The sequence below is a fragment of the Chelonoidis abingdonii genome, chromosome 5, assembly GCF_003597395.2.
Source record: "Chelonoidis abingdonii isolate Lonesome George chromosome 5, CheloAbing_2.0, whole genome shotgun sequence".
NCBI lineage: Eukaryota > Metazoa > Chordata > Testudines > Testudinidae > Chelonoidis > Chelonoidis abingdonii.
In genome coordinates this window covers 95,428,549-95,446,775 of record NC_133773.1, presented here as the reverse complement: position 1 = coordinate 95,446,775, position 18,227 = coordinate 95,428,549, and the positions used below count along the sequence as shown (strand labels likewise).

General features: G+C 41.9%; 1 protein-coding gene across 1 annotated transcript in view; it reads right to left on the bottom strand.

Moving 5' to 3' along the window:
* NFXL1 (nuclear transcription factor, X-box binding like 1) overlaps positions 1–8,921 on the bottom strand; it is a 104,113-nt gene extending 95,192 nt beyond the window's left edge. Inside the window, exons 1-4 of the mRNA XM_075066748.1 lie at positions 8,906–8,921; positions 6,844–7,011; positions 5,143–5,252; positions 2,123–2,256 (exon numbers count right to left, since the gene is read on the bottom strand). Of these exons, the coding sequence (XP_074922849.1) occupies positions 2,123–2,256; positions 5,143–5,252; positions 6,844–7,011; positions 8,906–8,921 (428 nt within the window). The remainder of the gene's footprint in view (positions 1–2,122; positions 2,257–5,142; positions 5,253–6,843; positions 7,012–8,905) is intronic.
* Positions 8,922–18,227: the final 9,306 nt, after the last annotated feature.

The following is an 18,227-nucleotide window of genomic DNA, read 5'->3' as shown; positions in this document are numbered from 1 at the left end:
ACTAATATTTCCACTGTAAAAAAAAGATAGTATCTTTCAATTCACCTCATACAATTATTATAGTGCAATCTGTCATGAAAGTGCAACTTACAAATGTAGAAATTATTTTGTTACCTAACTGCACTCAAAACCAAAACAATGTAAAACTTCAGAGGCTACAAGTTCACTCCGGCCTACTTCTTGTTCAGCCAATCTCCAAGACTAACAAGTTTGTTTACATTTAAAAGGAGAGAATGCAGCGCTTTTATTATTTACAATGTCACCAGAAAGTGAGAACAGGCATTTACATGGCACTGTTGTAGCCGGCACTGCAAGGTATTTACGTGTCAGATATGCTAAACATTTGTATGCCCCTTCATGCTTCTGCCACTATTCCAGAGGACATTCTTCCATGCTGATGACACTCATTAAAAAAATAATGCATTAATTAAAATTTGTGACTGAACTCCTTGGGGGGAGAATTGTCTGTCCTCTGCTCTTTTACACCCACATTCTGCCATATAGATCATGTTATAGCAGTAGTGGATGATGGCCCACAACATGTTCGTTTTAAGAACACTTTCACTGCAGATTTGACAAAATGCAAAGAAGGTACCAATGTGAGATTTCCAAAGATAGCTACAGTACCGGACCCCAGGTTTAAGAATTTGAAGTGCCTTCCAAATCAGAGGGACAAGGTGTGGAGCATTCTTTCAAAAGTCTTAAAAGAGCAACACTCCGATACAGAAACTACAGAACCTGAACCACCCAAAAAAACCCATCAATCACCACCAACCTTCTGCTGGTGGCATCTGACTCAGATAATGAAAATGAACATGCATCAGTCTGCACTACTTTGGATGGTTATTGAGCAGAACCTGTCATCAGCATGGATGCAAGTCCCTGGGAATGGTGATTGAAGCATGAAAGGACATATGAATCTTTACCACACCTGGCATGTAGCCTGCATTGCAGATATTTACAACAGTGCCATGAGAATGCCTGTTCTCACTTTCACATGGCATTGTAAACAAGCAGGCAGCATTATCTCCTGCAAATGTAAACAAACTTGCGTGTCTGAGCGATTGGCTGAACAAGAAGCAGGACTGAGTGGACTTGCGGGCTCTATTTGTTTTGGTTTTCAATGCAGGTTTTTTGTACATAATTCCACATTTTTAAGCTCAAAATTCTTGATAAAGAGATAGAACTACAGAACTTGTATTAGGTGAACTGAAAAATACTATTTCTTTTGCTTTTTACAGTGCAAATACTCAAAAATATAAAGTGAGTACAGTACACTTTGTATTTTGTGTTGCAACTGAAATCTATATTGAAAATGTAGGAAACATCCAAAACGTAAATAAATAGTATTCTATTATCGTTTAATCACAATTTTTTTTTTAATCGTTTAAGATCTCTTTTGTAGTTAAACTTATTTTTGCTTGATCTAAACCAATGTGTGGAAATCATAACTCAAGGGCAAAAGGCTGTTGATATTCCTCTCCACATTGAGGGAGGAAGCAAATTTTATGAGCTTCCACTGTACAGTTCCTTGTGCAGCACAAGCCGGTACAATTTTGGGTTTATACACCAGAGTGGGTGCGTGCCTGAGAAGCTGGTAGTCACCCTAGCTGTAGCCTTCCCATGCAAGGGCTGGTCAAAGAGCCATTGTTTAACTGGAGCTGGGTGCATCTCTACCTGGATGTATGCAGATGAAAGCGCAGGCTGGAGAGAGCTTTGCAGCTTGTCACAGCAATCCAGTGTAAAAGGGAGCCCAGGCTGGTAGGTCAGGAGGGCTCAGTGGTACCCCAGTTCCAGCTGGCACTCCGGGGGGGCGGGGGGCTCGGAGGGGACAGGATAGGACCCATCAAAAACACATTTTAACTGAGGGTAAAATATGAGATCTGTACAACAGTCAAGTTGCTGTCTTCATATGTTGAAGTTTAATGCAGTGATTTTTTTTATGCTTCCTAAAAAACACAAACTGTGCCAGTGTGAGCTTCAAACAAATTCATAGAACAATGTGAAAGCAAGTATGGAGTACACGTTTTCCAGTTACAAGTATTGCTATTTTTGAAGTGACTCCCATTCTGACTTAGTCCTCAATCAAGGTATCTTTGTAAATGTAAAATGAAAAGCTTACCAAGGCCATGGATAATCTGTCTTCCCAAAATCATCATCTGTCAAGGGAGAAGATATAAGAAAAAGGCTGTCCTTAGCCCACTTTTGGATACATGGCATGTGAAATATACAGAAACAGCCAGAACAGCTCCAGACCTAAAAGAGAAACATAAAAGAAATGACTAGCACCTATTAAGCTAGCTTCTGATTAAATGAATGAAAAACCTAGTATCTAAAAGGGATACCAACTTTAAATCTATTCAATTAAAAGAGGAGGTAAAACCAGTTTCATATACTCCTGTATCCACCTGCCGATTTTGATGATTTTACTACTACAGCTTCATACTGTTGTAAATGTTGTTCTCTCTTCTATTGCTGTATAAGTTTTTCCTGTTGCTTATGTGGGCATAATTATACAAAAGAAATACTAAAACATTTTTCCCCCTCTAATCTTAGGTGTGATATGCAACAATAAGTCAAAGATTCATGCAGAAGTGTCCCTTTTAAAGGGGGTACTTTCATAATTGACAAAGTTAAACGAACAAGTAATTTATCGTGGCCAGTTTCCTTCTGTGCTCCCCTTGCCATTACTGAAGTTGTGTGTTCTTGGTCGTGGCTGTATTTCTTTGCTGATCCTGAAGCGAAGTCATAATGGTATGCTCAGTACATCAGCCTGTGGCTGAGAATCAAGTGAAATAGAACAAATGCAGCTTTATGATTTCACAACAAAGTGAAACAGAAGGTGAGTTGGGAAGGAACAAACTCTTTGTCTAAAAGATAACTGGAAACCTGGAACAGGATAAAAACAGTTATGAAAACACCTCAATGGTGAATAAATTTGTACTGTTGTCAGTCTTATGTATGAAAGATTACTGTGAAAAATTATCTCAAAGCAATATTATACAAATATCTATAAAAATACACCCAATTTAGGGACACAACCTCCAGTGCATAGACATGAATCAGGGTCTGTGTACATACATAAGTATGTATGTGTGTAAGTCTTGTGCACTGCACAAGGAACGCAAGGCTGTACACACCTATGTCACAGCCCTTTGAGTTAAAAACATCCTTGTCTGCAAGTTTATAGTCTAACTTATGATGTGACGCCCTTTAGGGCATGTCTACATAGCCCATGGCAGAAAGTCTCCCAGTCCAGGTCAACAAACTCAGGATCACGCTACCGTGCTAAAAAAAACCTGTGTACACAATGCTTTGATGTCATGGCTTAGGCTTGAACTCTAGGTTTGAAGTCTACCCCCTACCCAGGACTCAGAGCCTAAGCTGCAACAGTAATTTTAGCATCGTAAAATGAGCCATACAAACCTGAGTCTGTCATATCAGAATGGGAGGCTCACTGCCATGATCTCCATAGGCACCCTTCAAAGGTTCAGTGTATTGCAGGAACTAGACATAATGGGGTAAGTGAAACAGCTGAAGATTTAAGTCTGAATTTCCCTTTTCTCTGGATTTACCCTTGGACATTTTAAAATGGAAGCCAGTTGTTTTACATTTAACCTATGAAAGGCCAAGAGAGAGAAAACATTTCCAATCTTCTGACTCAAAGTCAAAAGTGTGTTACTCCAGACCCACTCAGAAAGTTAATAGCTCAATAGCTAATTTCCAAAACTAACATTTATAAACAGTTGAGAGGTTTACTATATTTGAGTTAAAATATTCAATGGAGAAAACTATTAAGGATACAAGACGAGTAACAACGTGCTGATTTAAAAAAAAACAAAAACAAAAAACACAAAAAACTTTCATTTTAGGTCTACTGGTAAGTGATGTCAACTGTCGCAGGACAAATCAAATTAAAAAACAAACAAACACACAGACCTTGACACATTAAAAACATACTTCATTTGTAAAAACCAAAAGGTCTAATAAAAAAATCACATATCATGTTGTACGAGGCTTCTGTGAACAAGTTAATGTCATCAGCTTTAATAGGTACATACAACAACTATCCACCATTAAAAAAAAAGTACAGTTTTTCTGCACGCTCCCTCTTTTGCAGCAAGATTTGTTATTGCAAACCAAGGACACAGCCAGTCTGCTTCCCCTTACAATATTTACTACAGTGAAGTATGACGGGCCCAATCATGTTCCTATTGAATTAAATGGCATTTTTCAACTGATTTCAGTGGGAGTAAGATTTGGTTTGAGATATGTTGGGTCATGGAAAAATGTGGCTATGTGAAAAAAAATATGGGAGGTTCGTAATTTTGGCTATATTTATTCAACCATGCAGATCTCAATACTCAAGTAAAATCCTACAGTTCTCTCACTGTACCTTACTGACCCATTCTGCAATACTGCAGCTTAATTTTGGTTCCCGTTACTATATGATCCAACTGTAATACTCCCCTATTCCTGATTGTTACAATATCTTAACCAAGTTCAACAATTGTAACCTTTTGAAGCGTAAACCCTATTGCTACTACTTTTTGCATCCATAACTTTCTAAAATTTTAAAATGTGATCCTTATAACCCTGTGATCCTTAGGCTTGGAAGGACTAAGTTTTTATTGATAAATATCAAACCAATGTTGCTGTATACACACAAACCAATTAAAAAATGTTTCCCTAGATAATCAAAATTTACAGATTTAAGTAACAATGTATATTTTAACAGTTATAAAGCTTAACACAGATTCAAAAAGGTAATTAACTAAATGTCTGACTCCCCTTCCCTAATTTTCTACAACTGTGAAAATTTAAATAGTTAATAAAAATAAAATTATGTCAAGCTTACTTATACTGTACCATGACCACAGGTTTGACAGGAACCTCACAGAACAAAAACCAAAATTCAAGTTATATATGCACAAGCTTTGATACTGCACAAACATGATAGTTAGCTGAAAAGTAAACTATAATTTTTATGTAGTGTTTAGCACTCCTAGGACTTTCATATTAATCCTCAGTACTCCAGTAAATCAGGCAAGTGTTTCTATTTAAATATTTAACATTTGTTTGAAACATATTAATAAAAGCAATTTAGTTGGTTAATACCTTGAAGACTTGTAAAATACTTACAGCTTGGTTTCTCTTAACTGAAGCAATGCAAATCAAGCATGTCAAAGCCCCAGACTGAAATGCTTCGTTCACATATTGTCTTGTACGTTCTAGTTCACTTGTATCACCATCTTTAATACACAAAAAACAGTCTTCTTGTAAAACCATCAACAGCATTTGATCCTCTATTTATATCTAAGCATCCAAAGATAAGCACTCACAGTTAAAAGATAATCAAGTGTTCATTTGTGCAGCATTACTTCCAAGCACAAGTCAAAGTAAAGTTCATGTTACTGTTTCATTGAGCTTAGAAGAGGAAAGAAAAAAAAATAATCACACTAATCAAGATAGCAAGTCTGTTCACCCAGTTGGGTATAAATAGTCAACAGGTGCACAGAGATTTAGTTAGTTTCATTTCACTTCCATTCTTGGGACCAAATTGCTAAATCCTGCCACCCTCCTCCTCATCTGTATCTCACCAGATCACTTCTTCCCCCCATCAAGTGGTGGCAAGTATACACAAGTTGCTACTCCCAGCTCCACTCACCAACTTCTGCCTCAGATAGCACATCTCCCACTCCCCAGCTGCTACCTATCCATGTCCTACTAGTCCAAACAGCCCTGCGTGACCAGTTCTGTCCTGTTACTCCCATCATCCCCTCTCCTTCAATTTTCAGGACCTCTTCCATCATTACCATCCCACTTTCCTTGCCCCACTAAATAAAACAAAAACTAGGCATGCAAGAACTGAAGAACAGAAAAGGTCCAGATACTACATCTCCCATGCATGGGACTGTTACCCAAGTTGCAGGTTTATAACAATTCAGCTTAAGGAGTTGGGATACACGTAGGCATTTATTCTCTCTCCAAAAACAAAACAATACAAACCAATGAAAAACAACACAGTTCTGAAGCCTTATTTTGCAAACCTGAGTCTTTTCTTCCCCATTTACCCAATCAGCCAGCCTCTCTCCTGAACTGTCTGGCTTGCTGTATAAATTGCATATGCAATTGTGACAAAGTGCTAGCAGCAGAATCCTAATCAATTGCTGCAGCATGAAGACTGCTGCAAGATCAGCTGTGAACAATTAAACACTTTCCATTGTGAGATTATGAGCACCTGGGTGGTAACAGGGCCACAGGAGGGCACAAGTGAGGCAATTTGCCCCAGGCCCTGCAGGGGCCCCCACAAGAATATAGTATTCTATAGTACTGCAACTTTTTTTTTTAGTGGAAGAGGCCCCCGAAATCCTCTGGGCAGCCCTGAGTGGTAATACAGGGTAAGGGTGTCATTGGGAGGATATAAGTAGAAGGAATAGGAAACAAGGGTGAGCTCAGAAGGGAAGCTCACAGTGTGAGCTGTACTAAGGAGGGAACTATACTGAAAGCTTCTGCTACACAACACCTGCATTATCTTCTGTGCATTAAAAAAGGCAGAGGAATAAAAGAATACATGTCATGAAAGGAAAACAGCCTGGGAGTGTTTGTAATTGTGAAGTGACAAAGTCTAGACAGTACAGCACACCAGGTAGTGACAGAGAGACCCTCTGACAAATCTTCTACCAATCTTGAACACCACAGAAAATGAAGTCATATGTTAAGAACATTACAATAACAGAATAAATTATCTACCTTATCAAAGCTTTTCAATATACGATGATTGTAGCATAAAAACATTGGTATCATTGCACTAACAGAAGTCAATATATTAAAATATTTTACCAGTTTGATTAGTATAAGTTGTGAATGTTTTGGCCAATATTTTTACATGTTTTCCTTCGATATCTTCATCTTCTTCAGAAGAGGAACTAAACTGGTCTTCAACAAACTTTTTTGCTGCTGCTTGATTAGCCTTCTTAATTTCATCAAATTTCTTCTGAGAAGATAATTCTGTATAAAAAAAACAATAAATTTTAATGCCATATTAAATTCTGCAGATTCCACTATCCTTTTCTAGTTTTTTTAATGTGGTGTTCTCAATAACTATTCTCTCCTTAGAGACAGTTCAGCATTTTAGTGTTTCTAATGCAGCACAAGTAAACATGACTTAAGAAAAAAGTACTGTGCATCAGCATGAATGTTCACAGTTTTGGGAGTAGTTAAATTGCATCTGATGGACCAGTATCACTATTTCAAAAGAAATATTAATCTAACCAAACAGACATGTCCTATCAAAGTACACTGGCTAGACAGTACATATTGCTGCTTTAACTAAAAGCTACTAAAAACAGTATTCCTTTTGTTGGGTCAGGCATATAAAATTTCACAACTGTTTGCAACAGTGCATCTGCACTATTTTGCGGAAACTTTGGAGGTACATTTAACTGTTTCTATTACAATTGTGACTTTTGGGGCTCTCATCTGTCCAGCGCTTCACTACTGCAGTATGGATCCATGCCACCACTTTGACAACATTAAGCAGCTTCCACATTGTCATTTAACAGATCATTTTTGACTATTGAGCATGATATAGAGGGAGACTGGATCTGCAGCTGGGACTCTACTGCAAAGTCTCACTTCCTTCCTTTGGAGAGAGACTAATGGTCTTGATAAATGCAATCTTGCCCCACTTATGTTCATTCAAAATGCTACTGCAAAGACAATTTTCCTAGCCCATTTCTTTAACCATATCACCTCTTGGTCTTTGCATCTCTCTACTGGCTCAGTTTCTTCGCAGCAAAAAAGGATATTTGCCTTCATTTTCAAATCCTGTCACAACCTATCCCTACCCTATGTATCCCTTATTCAGTATCAAGAGGTTGATTCTTAACTCTGATCAGCCGATGACACCAGCCTCCATCAGGCACTTCTTAAATTTTCATACAAGAACTTCCATGCTTTCCCTGCCTTGGCACCTCACAGTTAGGAGGATGTCCCCTCAGTGTTCCCTCTAGTTTTTCCCATGCATGTGCGGAATGAATTTTATGTGCACCAACATGGTAGTGATGTGTGACCTCAGAGCTGGGGCGCGGGAGGATGAGGGCTCCAGCTGGGGGTGTGGCCAGGAATGAGGGGTTTGGGGTGCAGGCTGGCCAGGACTACAGTGGGGAGAGAGGACTCCACCCAACTCTCTGCCACGGTGCAGCAGGTCCATGCTGGGGACAGCAGGGAGAGGCACCTCTGGCTGCTACAGCAGGTCCCTGCTGCAAGGGAGGCACCTCTCCGCATGGCAGCCCTGAACACCTGTGGGGGGCTTAATATGCAGCTGCATGGCCACACAGCTTAGGATTAGGGTGCAGGGGGATGAGGGTTGGGGCTGAGGATGAGGGGTTCATGATGCGGGGGGGCTCAGAGCTGGGGCAGAGGGATGAGGCCTCTGGCTGGGGCAGAGGATCCGGGTGCAGGGGGGGTGAGGGTTTGGGGCATTGGAGAGGATCAGGGCTAGGGCAGAAGAGCAGGGTAAGGGCAGCCTGGCTTGCCATTAGCAGTTGGCAGGCGCTAGGACCCTGGGGCAGCAGACAGCAGTTCTGCCGGAGCTGATCTGCGAGCAGGCAGGGATGCGGTGGAGGGGGGACGCAGGGGGAGAGGTGGAAGGCAGAGGCCAGGACCTGCTCTAGGCAGGGACTCGGCGGGGCGGGGTTGTGGGGGGAGACCCGCAGGGGCCGGGGCCTGGGCCTGATGCAGGCAAGGTTAGGGGAGAGACCCAGCGGCAAATATTGCTGGAGCAGGGCACCTGGCCCTGAATATTCCTGGAGCCCGGGCACCTCGAGCCCATATAAAACTCACCACCTATGCTGACATGATGCATACAAAAAGCTTGGTAATGGTTAGGCTGCTGACATACTGAGCCAACTGCCCATCCTGTCAACCAATACTGTTTCACTGTTCATATGTACTCCCCCAATCATATGTATCCATCTGTTATCCCTTAACTTATATTTAAATTGTAATCTCTTTGGGGCAGGGATCATCTTTCTGTTCTGTTTGTACAGCATCTAGTACAATGGAATCCTGGACCATGACTAGGTTTCCTAAGCATTTGAATAATATAAAACGAACACAAATAAAATCACAACTTGTTAAGAGTCCAACAAAGTGTAGTAGCCATAAAATCAGATACTATAGAATTACAGATGCAAAAACTTCAGGCCATTCATTTCATCCCCATGCCAAGTGCAAGTCTGCTCCCTACCATGTATTTATAAGTACTTTAAAACTAGACTTAGCAGAAATCTTCTTTGCTTTCCTTGAGAGCCTATGCCATGACCCAACTCAGCTCTCTGTAAATAAAGAGGAGTTTACTAATAAAGAGAAGATAGGTGAGGCAAAGTGTTTTATTGGACTAATTTCTATTGATAGAAGGGACCACCTTTTGAGATTCACAGAGCTTTTATTCTGGCCTGGAGAAAATAGCCACAGTAAAAGCAGCAAAGAATCCTGTGGCACCTTCTAGACTAACAGATGTTTTGGAGCACGAGCTTTCGTGGCTGAATACCCACGAGCTTTCGTGGCTGAATACCTTGCCCACACTGAGGAGCACTTATTCACATGAGCAGCCGCACCAAAGTCACAACCAGACTTCACATAAGATATCGCAGCCATCCGCTTGGGACCAATCACTACAAGAGTGCAGACTGTGAACCTCGCACAGAAAAGTGGGAAATCAACAGCGCCACTCAGGGGAGCGGGGGCTCACCAGCGTGGGCAAGGCAGGGACACCCTGGCACAGCTAGGAATTAACTCAGGCCTCCCGCCCCGCAGTCCTGTGCTGTCAGGTACTTCTGGCTTACGCGGCTGGGGCTTCAGGCCCATTAACGAAGCCCCTCTGTGTTGGCCCCAAGCTGCCAACGCTGCTGCCCTGTAAGCTGGGGCCGCCAGCGGCTCAGGGCGCCCGAGGAGCCTGCCGCAGAGCGCAGCCCAGCGCGGCCTCAGCCTCTGCCGTGGCTGGCCGCCGCGCGAGGATACTCACACTGGCTCCCAGGGAGCTGCTGCCAGTTTGAAGGACAGAGGCAGTGCCGCTCCGCTCTCCCCCGGCCGGGCCGGGCGGGCGCCGCCCGCTGCTAACTGCCCGCGGGCACAGGCCCGTTCCCGGCCTGCCGCCGGCTCGGGCTCGCCCCTGCCCGCCGGCCTGGGCGCCAGCGCCGCCTCCTCCCCTGCCAGGTGAGAGAGGCGCCGAGCAGCCCCCTCGTCCACCGGACTCCCCCACCCGTCAGCCACCGGCTCCGCTAGCCGGGTAGCGTCAGCGGTGTAATATTAACCCCGCCCCTTCCGCCCGAGGCTCCGCCCCTTCCGAGGGCCCGGGCCGCTGGCCAGGCCGACAGTGTTCCGCTCCCTTCCTTACTGCTGCCCTGAGAGGCTGAACGGGAGGCGTTTCAGACAGGGAGGAAGGCAAGAGAAATGATCACAGCTCTGGGGCCCGCTTATATTTACTCATCTTTTATTGCGTTGCATGTAGCAAGGTCAAGTGTCATTTAACAGTGTTGCGGTGTTTGTGTTGTTTAATAAATAGAGTCCAAGCTACACTTTGCAAAATAATGTTCTTATTATATTGATATTTATCGTCCCTTTTTTATTGCTCAGTCACCCGCTAGCATGCAAAATTCAGTCATTCATAACAGGTCTCTGAATTAGTGCAAATTGGCAGGCACTATTACATTGTTTTAATTAGACTTTATAAACTACATTTCATACGACCTCAATTAGGATCAAGAAATGTGAGAATTCAGTGTGCATAGTATATAATATTCATTTGTTTTTGTCGTTCTGAACTCACATTAGGTTATAATAACAAAGGGCTTGGCTACACTTGCAGATGTCCAGCGCTGTGAGTTAAACCAACCTTCATAGAGCGCAGTAGGGAAGCGCTGCAGTCTGTCCACGCTCACAGCTTCAAGTGCACTGGCGTGGCCACTTTTGTGGCACTAGCAGTGGCATTGGGAGCAGTGCATTATGGGCAACTATCCCAGCATGCAAGTGAGTGCAATGTGCTTTTCAAATGAGGGGGTGGAGTGTGACAGGGAGTGTGTTGTGTGTATGTGGGGGGGAGAAAGAGTGGGTTTTGGGGTGCTCAGAGTGTGTCAGCATGCTGTCTTGTAAGTTCAGACCACCCACCCCCACCTTTCACTACTCAAAGCAAACAGTAAGTGTTCGCTTTTTGTCAGAGCTGATAAGCAGCCGGCTTCTCTGATACCAAGCTTTGCAGGAATGCGGAAATGCCCTTTCAGCCGATTTCACAACAATGACAAGAGTGGCCACTTCACTTAAGGGGATTATGGGACATTTCCAGAGGCTGATGACAGCACAGGAATGCAACACCTCATTCACACTGGCGGTGCAGCACTCCAGCGGGGGCGCAGCAAACATTATTCCACTCGCCGAGGTGGAGTATCAGCAGCGCTAAAGCTGCTGAGTCAGAGTGCTCTATGTGCCTTGCCAGTGTGGACGGGGAGTGAGCTACGGCACCCGGGGCTGCTTTATTACATGGTAACTCGCAAGTGTAGCTAAGGCCAAAGGATCATCTTGTAAAGAGGCCTGACGGGATTCTTGTTTTTAGTTTTCTATAACCAGCAAAATACATGTATGACCTCTTGGCAAGTAAATAGTAGATGCCTTTGGTTCGTAAGCATGCTTGTATGTTCAGGGCTAATGTGTATTTACTTTTCTAATGCTTACTTTTTCTTGAAAGAAATTCCCTCATAAAGATATTACAGTAGAACCTCAAAGTTACTAACACCAGAGTTATAAACTGACTGGTCAACCACATACCTCATCTGGAACCAGAAGTATGCAATCAGGTAGCAGCAAAGACAAAAAAAATAAAGCAAAGATAGTACAGTACTGTGTTAAATGTAAACTACTACAAAAACAGGGAAAGTTTAAAAAAAGGATTTGACAAGGTAAGAAAACTTTCTGTGCTTGTTTCATTTAAATTAAGATGGTTAAAAGCAGTATTTTTCTTCTGCATAGTAGAGTTTCAAAGCTGTGTAAACATTGGAATGAACAACCATAATGTTTTGTTTAGAGTTACGAACAACCTCCATTCCCAAAGTGTTCGTAACTCTGAGTTCTGCTGTACATATATATGTTGTTAATTCTTGTTGAGGCAATAAATGCACCCTTATCTATAAAGAGAGTAAGTTGGGGGAAGAGTGTTGCTGTTTGGAGGGTTTTTTATGTCTGTTTAGAAGGATTGTTAAAATAGGAATGACGCAAATTTGTGAAAATTCATTATGATTTTTTAATCCTCTTCAGACAGGATTATATTAATCCGAACGAAGAACCTTTAAGTTTGTGCCCACAGCCTCTACACAGGGGAGTTACAGCACAGCACTCTGGTGCTCACTGCTATTCACACCCTCAGAGCTTGAACTGCAGGGCTGTGTAGACATGCCCCAAGTCTCCCTGTAGATAAGCCCTGTAAGTAAAAGAATGAAGACTACTTACTGGAATAATTCAGGACATATGTGAAGAGGACAGAAAAAAAACTTAAGTGTCAGGGCAGTAAGTCAGGGTGTTCTGAGTTATGGCTAGAAAAGAAGGGCCATACTGAACTGTTACATTTAAACAGAGTAGATTACAATCTAGATAGAAACCCTGTACACAGTGCAGTCTTTGTCAATTATAGTAAAGGAACTGAAAGAATTTTTAACCCAGGACAGAAAATCTTAAATAAAATTTGAAATAAAAAGTAATTGTCTATAATGTGACTTAAGTAAATACAGTTTTTCATTATTTTAGATGTTTTACCTCTTTAATTCCACATGGCTTTGGTTTGAGCATGTTATTTAATAAATAATTAGTCTATTGTGAGATTAAAAAATCAACCACTATCTGTACTCAGCAACTTCACTACAAGAATGTCTCAGAAGATTTTTACTTCACAAAACAAGAATTGAAGAATATGTTTGTAATCGATGGGATTTACTTCAATGACAAGTTCTTAAAAGTTGTTGCAATACTGTAGATATTTATTTCATACACCATAGATTTAATCTATTAAATACACAAGACTTCCTAACCATATTTGAGTACATTTGTGACTGACAGTTGCTTCACTCTTAATGGTAAATTTTGGAGATGAGAATTCTGAAACAAAACAGTCCAGTTTTGCAAGGTTCTTTGAAATCGAAACCCACATTTGAATATAGTGGGTTCTGTGTCTATAATGGACCAAACTGGAACCCCAGTTGCTAAGTCCTGATCCTGCAAATACTGAAGCTTGTTCACAACTTGACTCATCTACGAAGTCCAATTGACTTCAGCAGAACTACTCACGGAAGTAGTGTTATGCATACACTTAAAATTTTGCAAAATTGAGGGATTTAGGATGTTCAGAAAATACGGCATGATTTACAAGAGCTACAGTGTCTTTAACATGAACCTTAAAACATTTTTAAAAATGTTGACAGATAAACAAAGTGGAAGAATTTTAATGTGATTGGGGTGTACACAGGGGTGGCTCCAGGCACCAGCACACCAAGCGCTTGCCTGGGGCGGCAAGCCACAGGGAGCACTCTGCCGGTCGCCTGCGGAGGATCTGCTGGTCCCACGGCTTCAGCGGACCTCCCACAGGCGTGCTGCTAAATCCGTGGTACCAGGGAAGTCCCGCAGGCAAGCCACCAAAGGCAGCCTGGCTGTGGTGCTTGGGGCGGCAAAATCCCTAGAACCACCTGGGGGTGTACACATAACCCCTATATTTTTATTTCAAAGTACTTACTTTATCAGAAGAAAACTTTAAACATAGTTTTATTTTAGCAAATATATGCTTGTTAAAGTTGAAAAATTCAACATTATAAAACTTCTGTCTGTCTGAAATACACCAGCATATGATTTGGGTTTCTGTTAGGAATGCAGCATTTTGTTTTGCATTCAGTGATTTTTGGTTCAAGATTTCTATTGTCAAGAAAATTTGTTCACATAACAACAGTGGCATCTAGTGGCCATTACTGATGTCACAGCCTTATGGGCCAATTAAAACTCCGAAAATTGTGGTTATGACAATAGACTCATAGACTTTAAGATCAGAAGGGACCATTATGATCATCTAGTCTGACCTCCATAATAGATCAGGGCGGCCCAAAACATTTTGATACCTGAGGCGGGAAGCTCAGATGACACCCCCATGCCTCCCTCAACACTGTCTCTAGTGCCCTGCATTGCTGGTGTAGGTCTTCTTCAGGTATAGTGAGGAGTTTTGGAATATCATACAACATCTCAAATATACTGCTGTGTTCCTTGAGCTGCATGAAACGAAACGTTCTTCAACTTACTGTATTGCACAATCTAGCACGTGGTTAAATAATTCAACATTGAATTGTTGTTTGAGATCCCTTACAGGATTATCCTCTGCCTCGTATTAAAAATGTCATCTTCTTCAGTGACTCTTGTATTCTTGAATGGGTGGGAAAATAGCTTCAGTGTGAAGTTCCTCTGCCAACTTCTGTGCACTCTTCAGAACATTTTGAAATCCCTCATCTGACCAGTATGACTTTCCATTGTCCAGTTGTTCCATTGCTCCAGATATATCAAGGTCAACACCTGGGAGTCTCTTGCTTACATCATTTATTTCAAACAGTATGTCATGCCACAACACTAAGCCATGCAGAAATTTGAAGTTAGATATGTTTCTGGTGATTCCATTTCCCTCTGCCACTGTTCTCCCACGTACAGTTCCTGTCATAGCATTATCCTCCATAATGGCAACTATGGCATCATCTATCTTCCCAATTTAGCATTTGATAGATTTTATCGCCTCCACTTGACTTTCCCATCATGTGACACTCAATGGTTTCAGTGTCAGAGAGGATGTTCCTAGATGTTGCTTCAAAAGTTGCCATTGATGAGTTGATGCAGAGAAAAATACATAGATGCTTTGAATTACATTAAAAAATTCAGCAGCCTCACTAGAAGCTGATGCTGCATCACTGACCTCCAAATTCAATGAGTGAGAACTGCATGGGACAAAAAAAGCTTGAGAGTTTTAACTCTCAGATCCGTGTCTGCGCTCCTCTGTTCTTTCCTGTCATGTTGGCACCATTATCGTAGCCCTGACCTCTTATGTCAGCTATTGCAATTCCCTTATCTTCTAGCTTTTTAAGAAGCACATTTGTCGTACCAGCTCCTGTAGTATCAGCAATGTCAAGAATTCTAGAAAATGCTCTTTCTGGACAGTCACCATTGCAGGGAACATTTTTCAATAGTTCTCGTTGTTAACAAACACATACCATTAAATCATTGTCGTATGGCATGATGTCAGGTGTGCAGTCAGAATAACAAGTAATGTCTTGTGACTTCAGACTCCCAATCTTTATGTTACCAGTACTGTAATTGATCTATTATTAATTGCTTTTTTTCCGAGGTAGTTGTTTGTGTACATTTTTGGTGGTGACTCTTCTTATATGCTTCCTGGAGTATAGCATTCAAAACTCCAAGCCAGTCAGCTCTACACATTTTAAGGAAGTTTTCCATTGTTTTGGCAACATAGAGCTTGATCTGAAGTGCCACGCAGTGCTAGGTTTTGGAGCAAGCATTCTCACATTGTGGCAATGAGCCTTTCAGAACGTTGTTTGCCAGTAATGAGACTCTGATGCATTATTCTTCTTGATGCTGATCATCCTATAGGTGGCTTTTAACCTAGTCTCATCTCAAGTCTTTCATCTGTTAGAGTGTTCTGGTATTTGCCGTCTCTCTCATGATGCAGAATTCTAGTCAGATTTTCCAGTCCCTTTTTCCTGTAAGAACCCAATGTGCTTGGAACTTAGACTGGATAGAGTTTGCACAAAAACCAGTACTGCACATGCTGGTTTTTTGATACATAGCCATGGCTCTCCACTTTTCACCATGTGGGATTTCACCAGTAACATGTTGGAATGGAACTTCTATTTTCATTGTCTTTGGGGAACATGAAGGTTTTCACTTGCTGTGGCGCCATGCAAGTACAAGGAAGTCCCCTCAGGCTAACTGGCTCAGTGGGTCCCAAGTCCTGGATCACTCTAGACTTAAGGAACTAAATTCGCAGCAGCTTGTTTATTATGCTCCACACACTCTTTCTGATCAACCCTTTTCTTCAGAATGTGCATGATTACTCCACCTTGAGGAATGGAAATGTAGGATGCTGCAGTAGTTTGCTAGGTCACCTGCACTCTGATGACTGGAAGATCAGGCATCTCCACACTCACATCCTCAATGGGGCCAGAAGGTCACTTGAACATTTGTGTCTATGTATCTCAGGAGAGCTCCTTCCTGCTTAATAGAAACTTCCTTGCTTCTTCTTTTTCCGAAGGTGCCCACTGGAGGGGCGTTTTCTTCTTTCAGTCATAAACTGCTGTTCTGTGCAGCGTATAGTGACTCTCAACACTCAGTTGAGGAACAATAAGCAGGCTGTAGCTGGGCGAGTGAGGACATATCAGCAATCTTAGGGCTAACTGGCTCCTACTACTTCAGTTGACTGCCTGTTCTCCTCAAGTGGGTTCAGGGAAGCATCAGGAAACAGGAAGCTCCCTGAGAAGCTGGTGTTAATCAGTCCAGGCTTCTGCGGGTGCTAGAGAGGTACATAAGAGGCTCCTCCTCCTCTCTCTCCCTGCAGCTCCTGCTGCTTTCTGTACTCCCCCTCACCTTTTCTCCTACCTGCCTGTTATGTCTCTTATGCCCTCCTTCCTCCAGCACAGCACTCCTCCATCTCCGTGCATCTAGAGCAGAGAGAATACATATGCACCAGCAGCAGACACAATTTTCTACACTCTGGGTCCTAGTGGCACCCCCAGTCCCCCAGACTGGCACTTGAGGCAGCCACCTCAGTTTGCCTCATGGTAAGTCCAGCCCTGCAATAGATGTCCACTTTTCTTCACTAAAACACATCAACACCATAATAGTGATATCTGGCAGCTACTTCATGTTACTACCACTGAACCACAAGTTGCCCTACTCTAGGTAACATCTCATACCCTTCTTCAAATTGTGAGTTTTGCTAATTAGACTCTTAGAGTAAGCCATTCAAAACTGTTTCTGAAATGCTTGTACAGTGCCTAGCAAAATAGGACTTGGTCCCGTAAGTGCTGCAGCCATATAAATAATAAACCACATAATGTTATTTTAGTATAGGGTTTTTTAAAGGTTGCCAAGCCAAGCGTTATGAAGTTAGGAAATGCCTAAATTAAGGTTGATGAGGTAATATCTTTTATTGGACCAACTTCTGTTGGTGGAAGGGACAAACTTTCAGGCTTCACAGCGCTGCTTTTCAGGTCTGCAAAGGATAACCAGAGTGTCACAGCTAAATACATGGTGGGACAGCATGTTAAACATAAAGGGTTAAACACATTGCAAGAAACCACTTAAAATGAAGTGGGCAATTAACACCTCTGCATTCATAGGACCAAACAAGGGTTAGTGGGTTACAGTTATTGTAAAGAGCTATAGAATTACAGTGTCTTTGTTGAGACTGTGATTTTTGGTGTCCAGCAAAGTTATATATTTAAGTTCCCAGACATATCTTTTAAAGGAGTTGTTTAGGTTTCCTTTGAGGATGAGGACTAATAGGTCAGAGATGAACTGATAGCTTTGTGAAAAGTGCCCATGGGTGATATGTTATTTTTGTCTTTTATAATTTTTCTATGAGTTCATTTGAGAGTGTAGTAATTGTCTGATTTCACCCATACAGTTGTTTTTGGGGCATTTGATGCAGTGGATGAGGTGCACCACAGGTTGTGGTAGGCATGTATAGGACCCAGGGATCTTGAAAGGTGTGTTGTGGGAGGTATTGATCATTGTAGATGTGGAAATATGTCTTCGGGTTTTACATCTATTGTACATCTGCTGGCAGGGTGTGGTACCACTTTGAGTTGGTGTGTCTTGGTCTGTGGGGAGCTTGCTTCTGACAATGAGGTTGGTGAGGTTAGGGGTTTGTTTAAAGATCATATTATATTTACAGTGTAACCACAGTTATGAATTCTAGAGTTACAAACTCATCAGTCAACCACGCATCTCCTTTGGAACCAGAAATACACTATCAGGCAGCAGCAGAGACCAAAAAAAAAAACAAGTACAGTGCTGTGTTAAACATAAACTACTAAAAAAATAAAGTGAAAGCAGCATTTTTCTTCTGCATAGTAAAGTTTCAAAGCTGTATTGAGTCAATGTTCAGTTGTAAACTTTGGAATGAAAAACCGTAA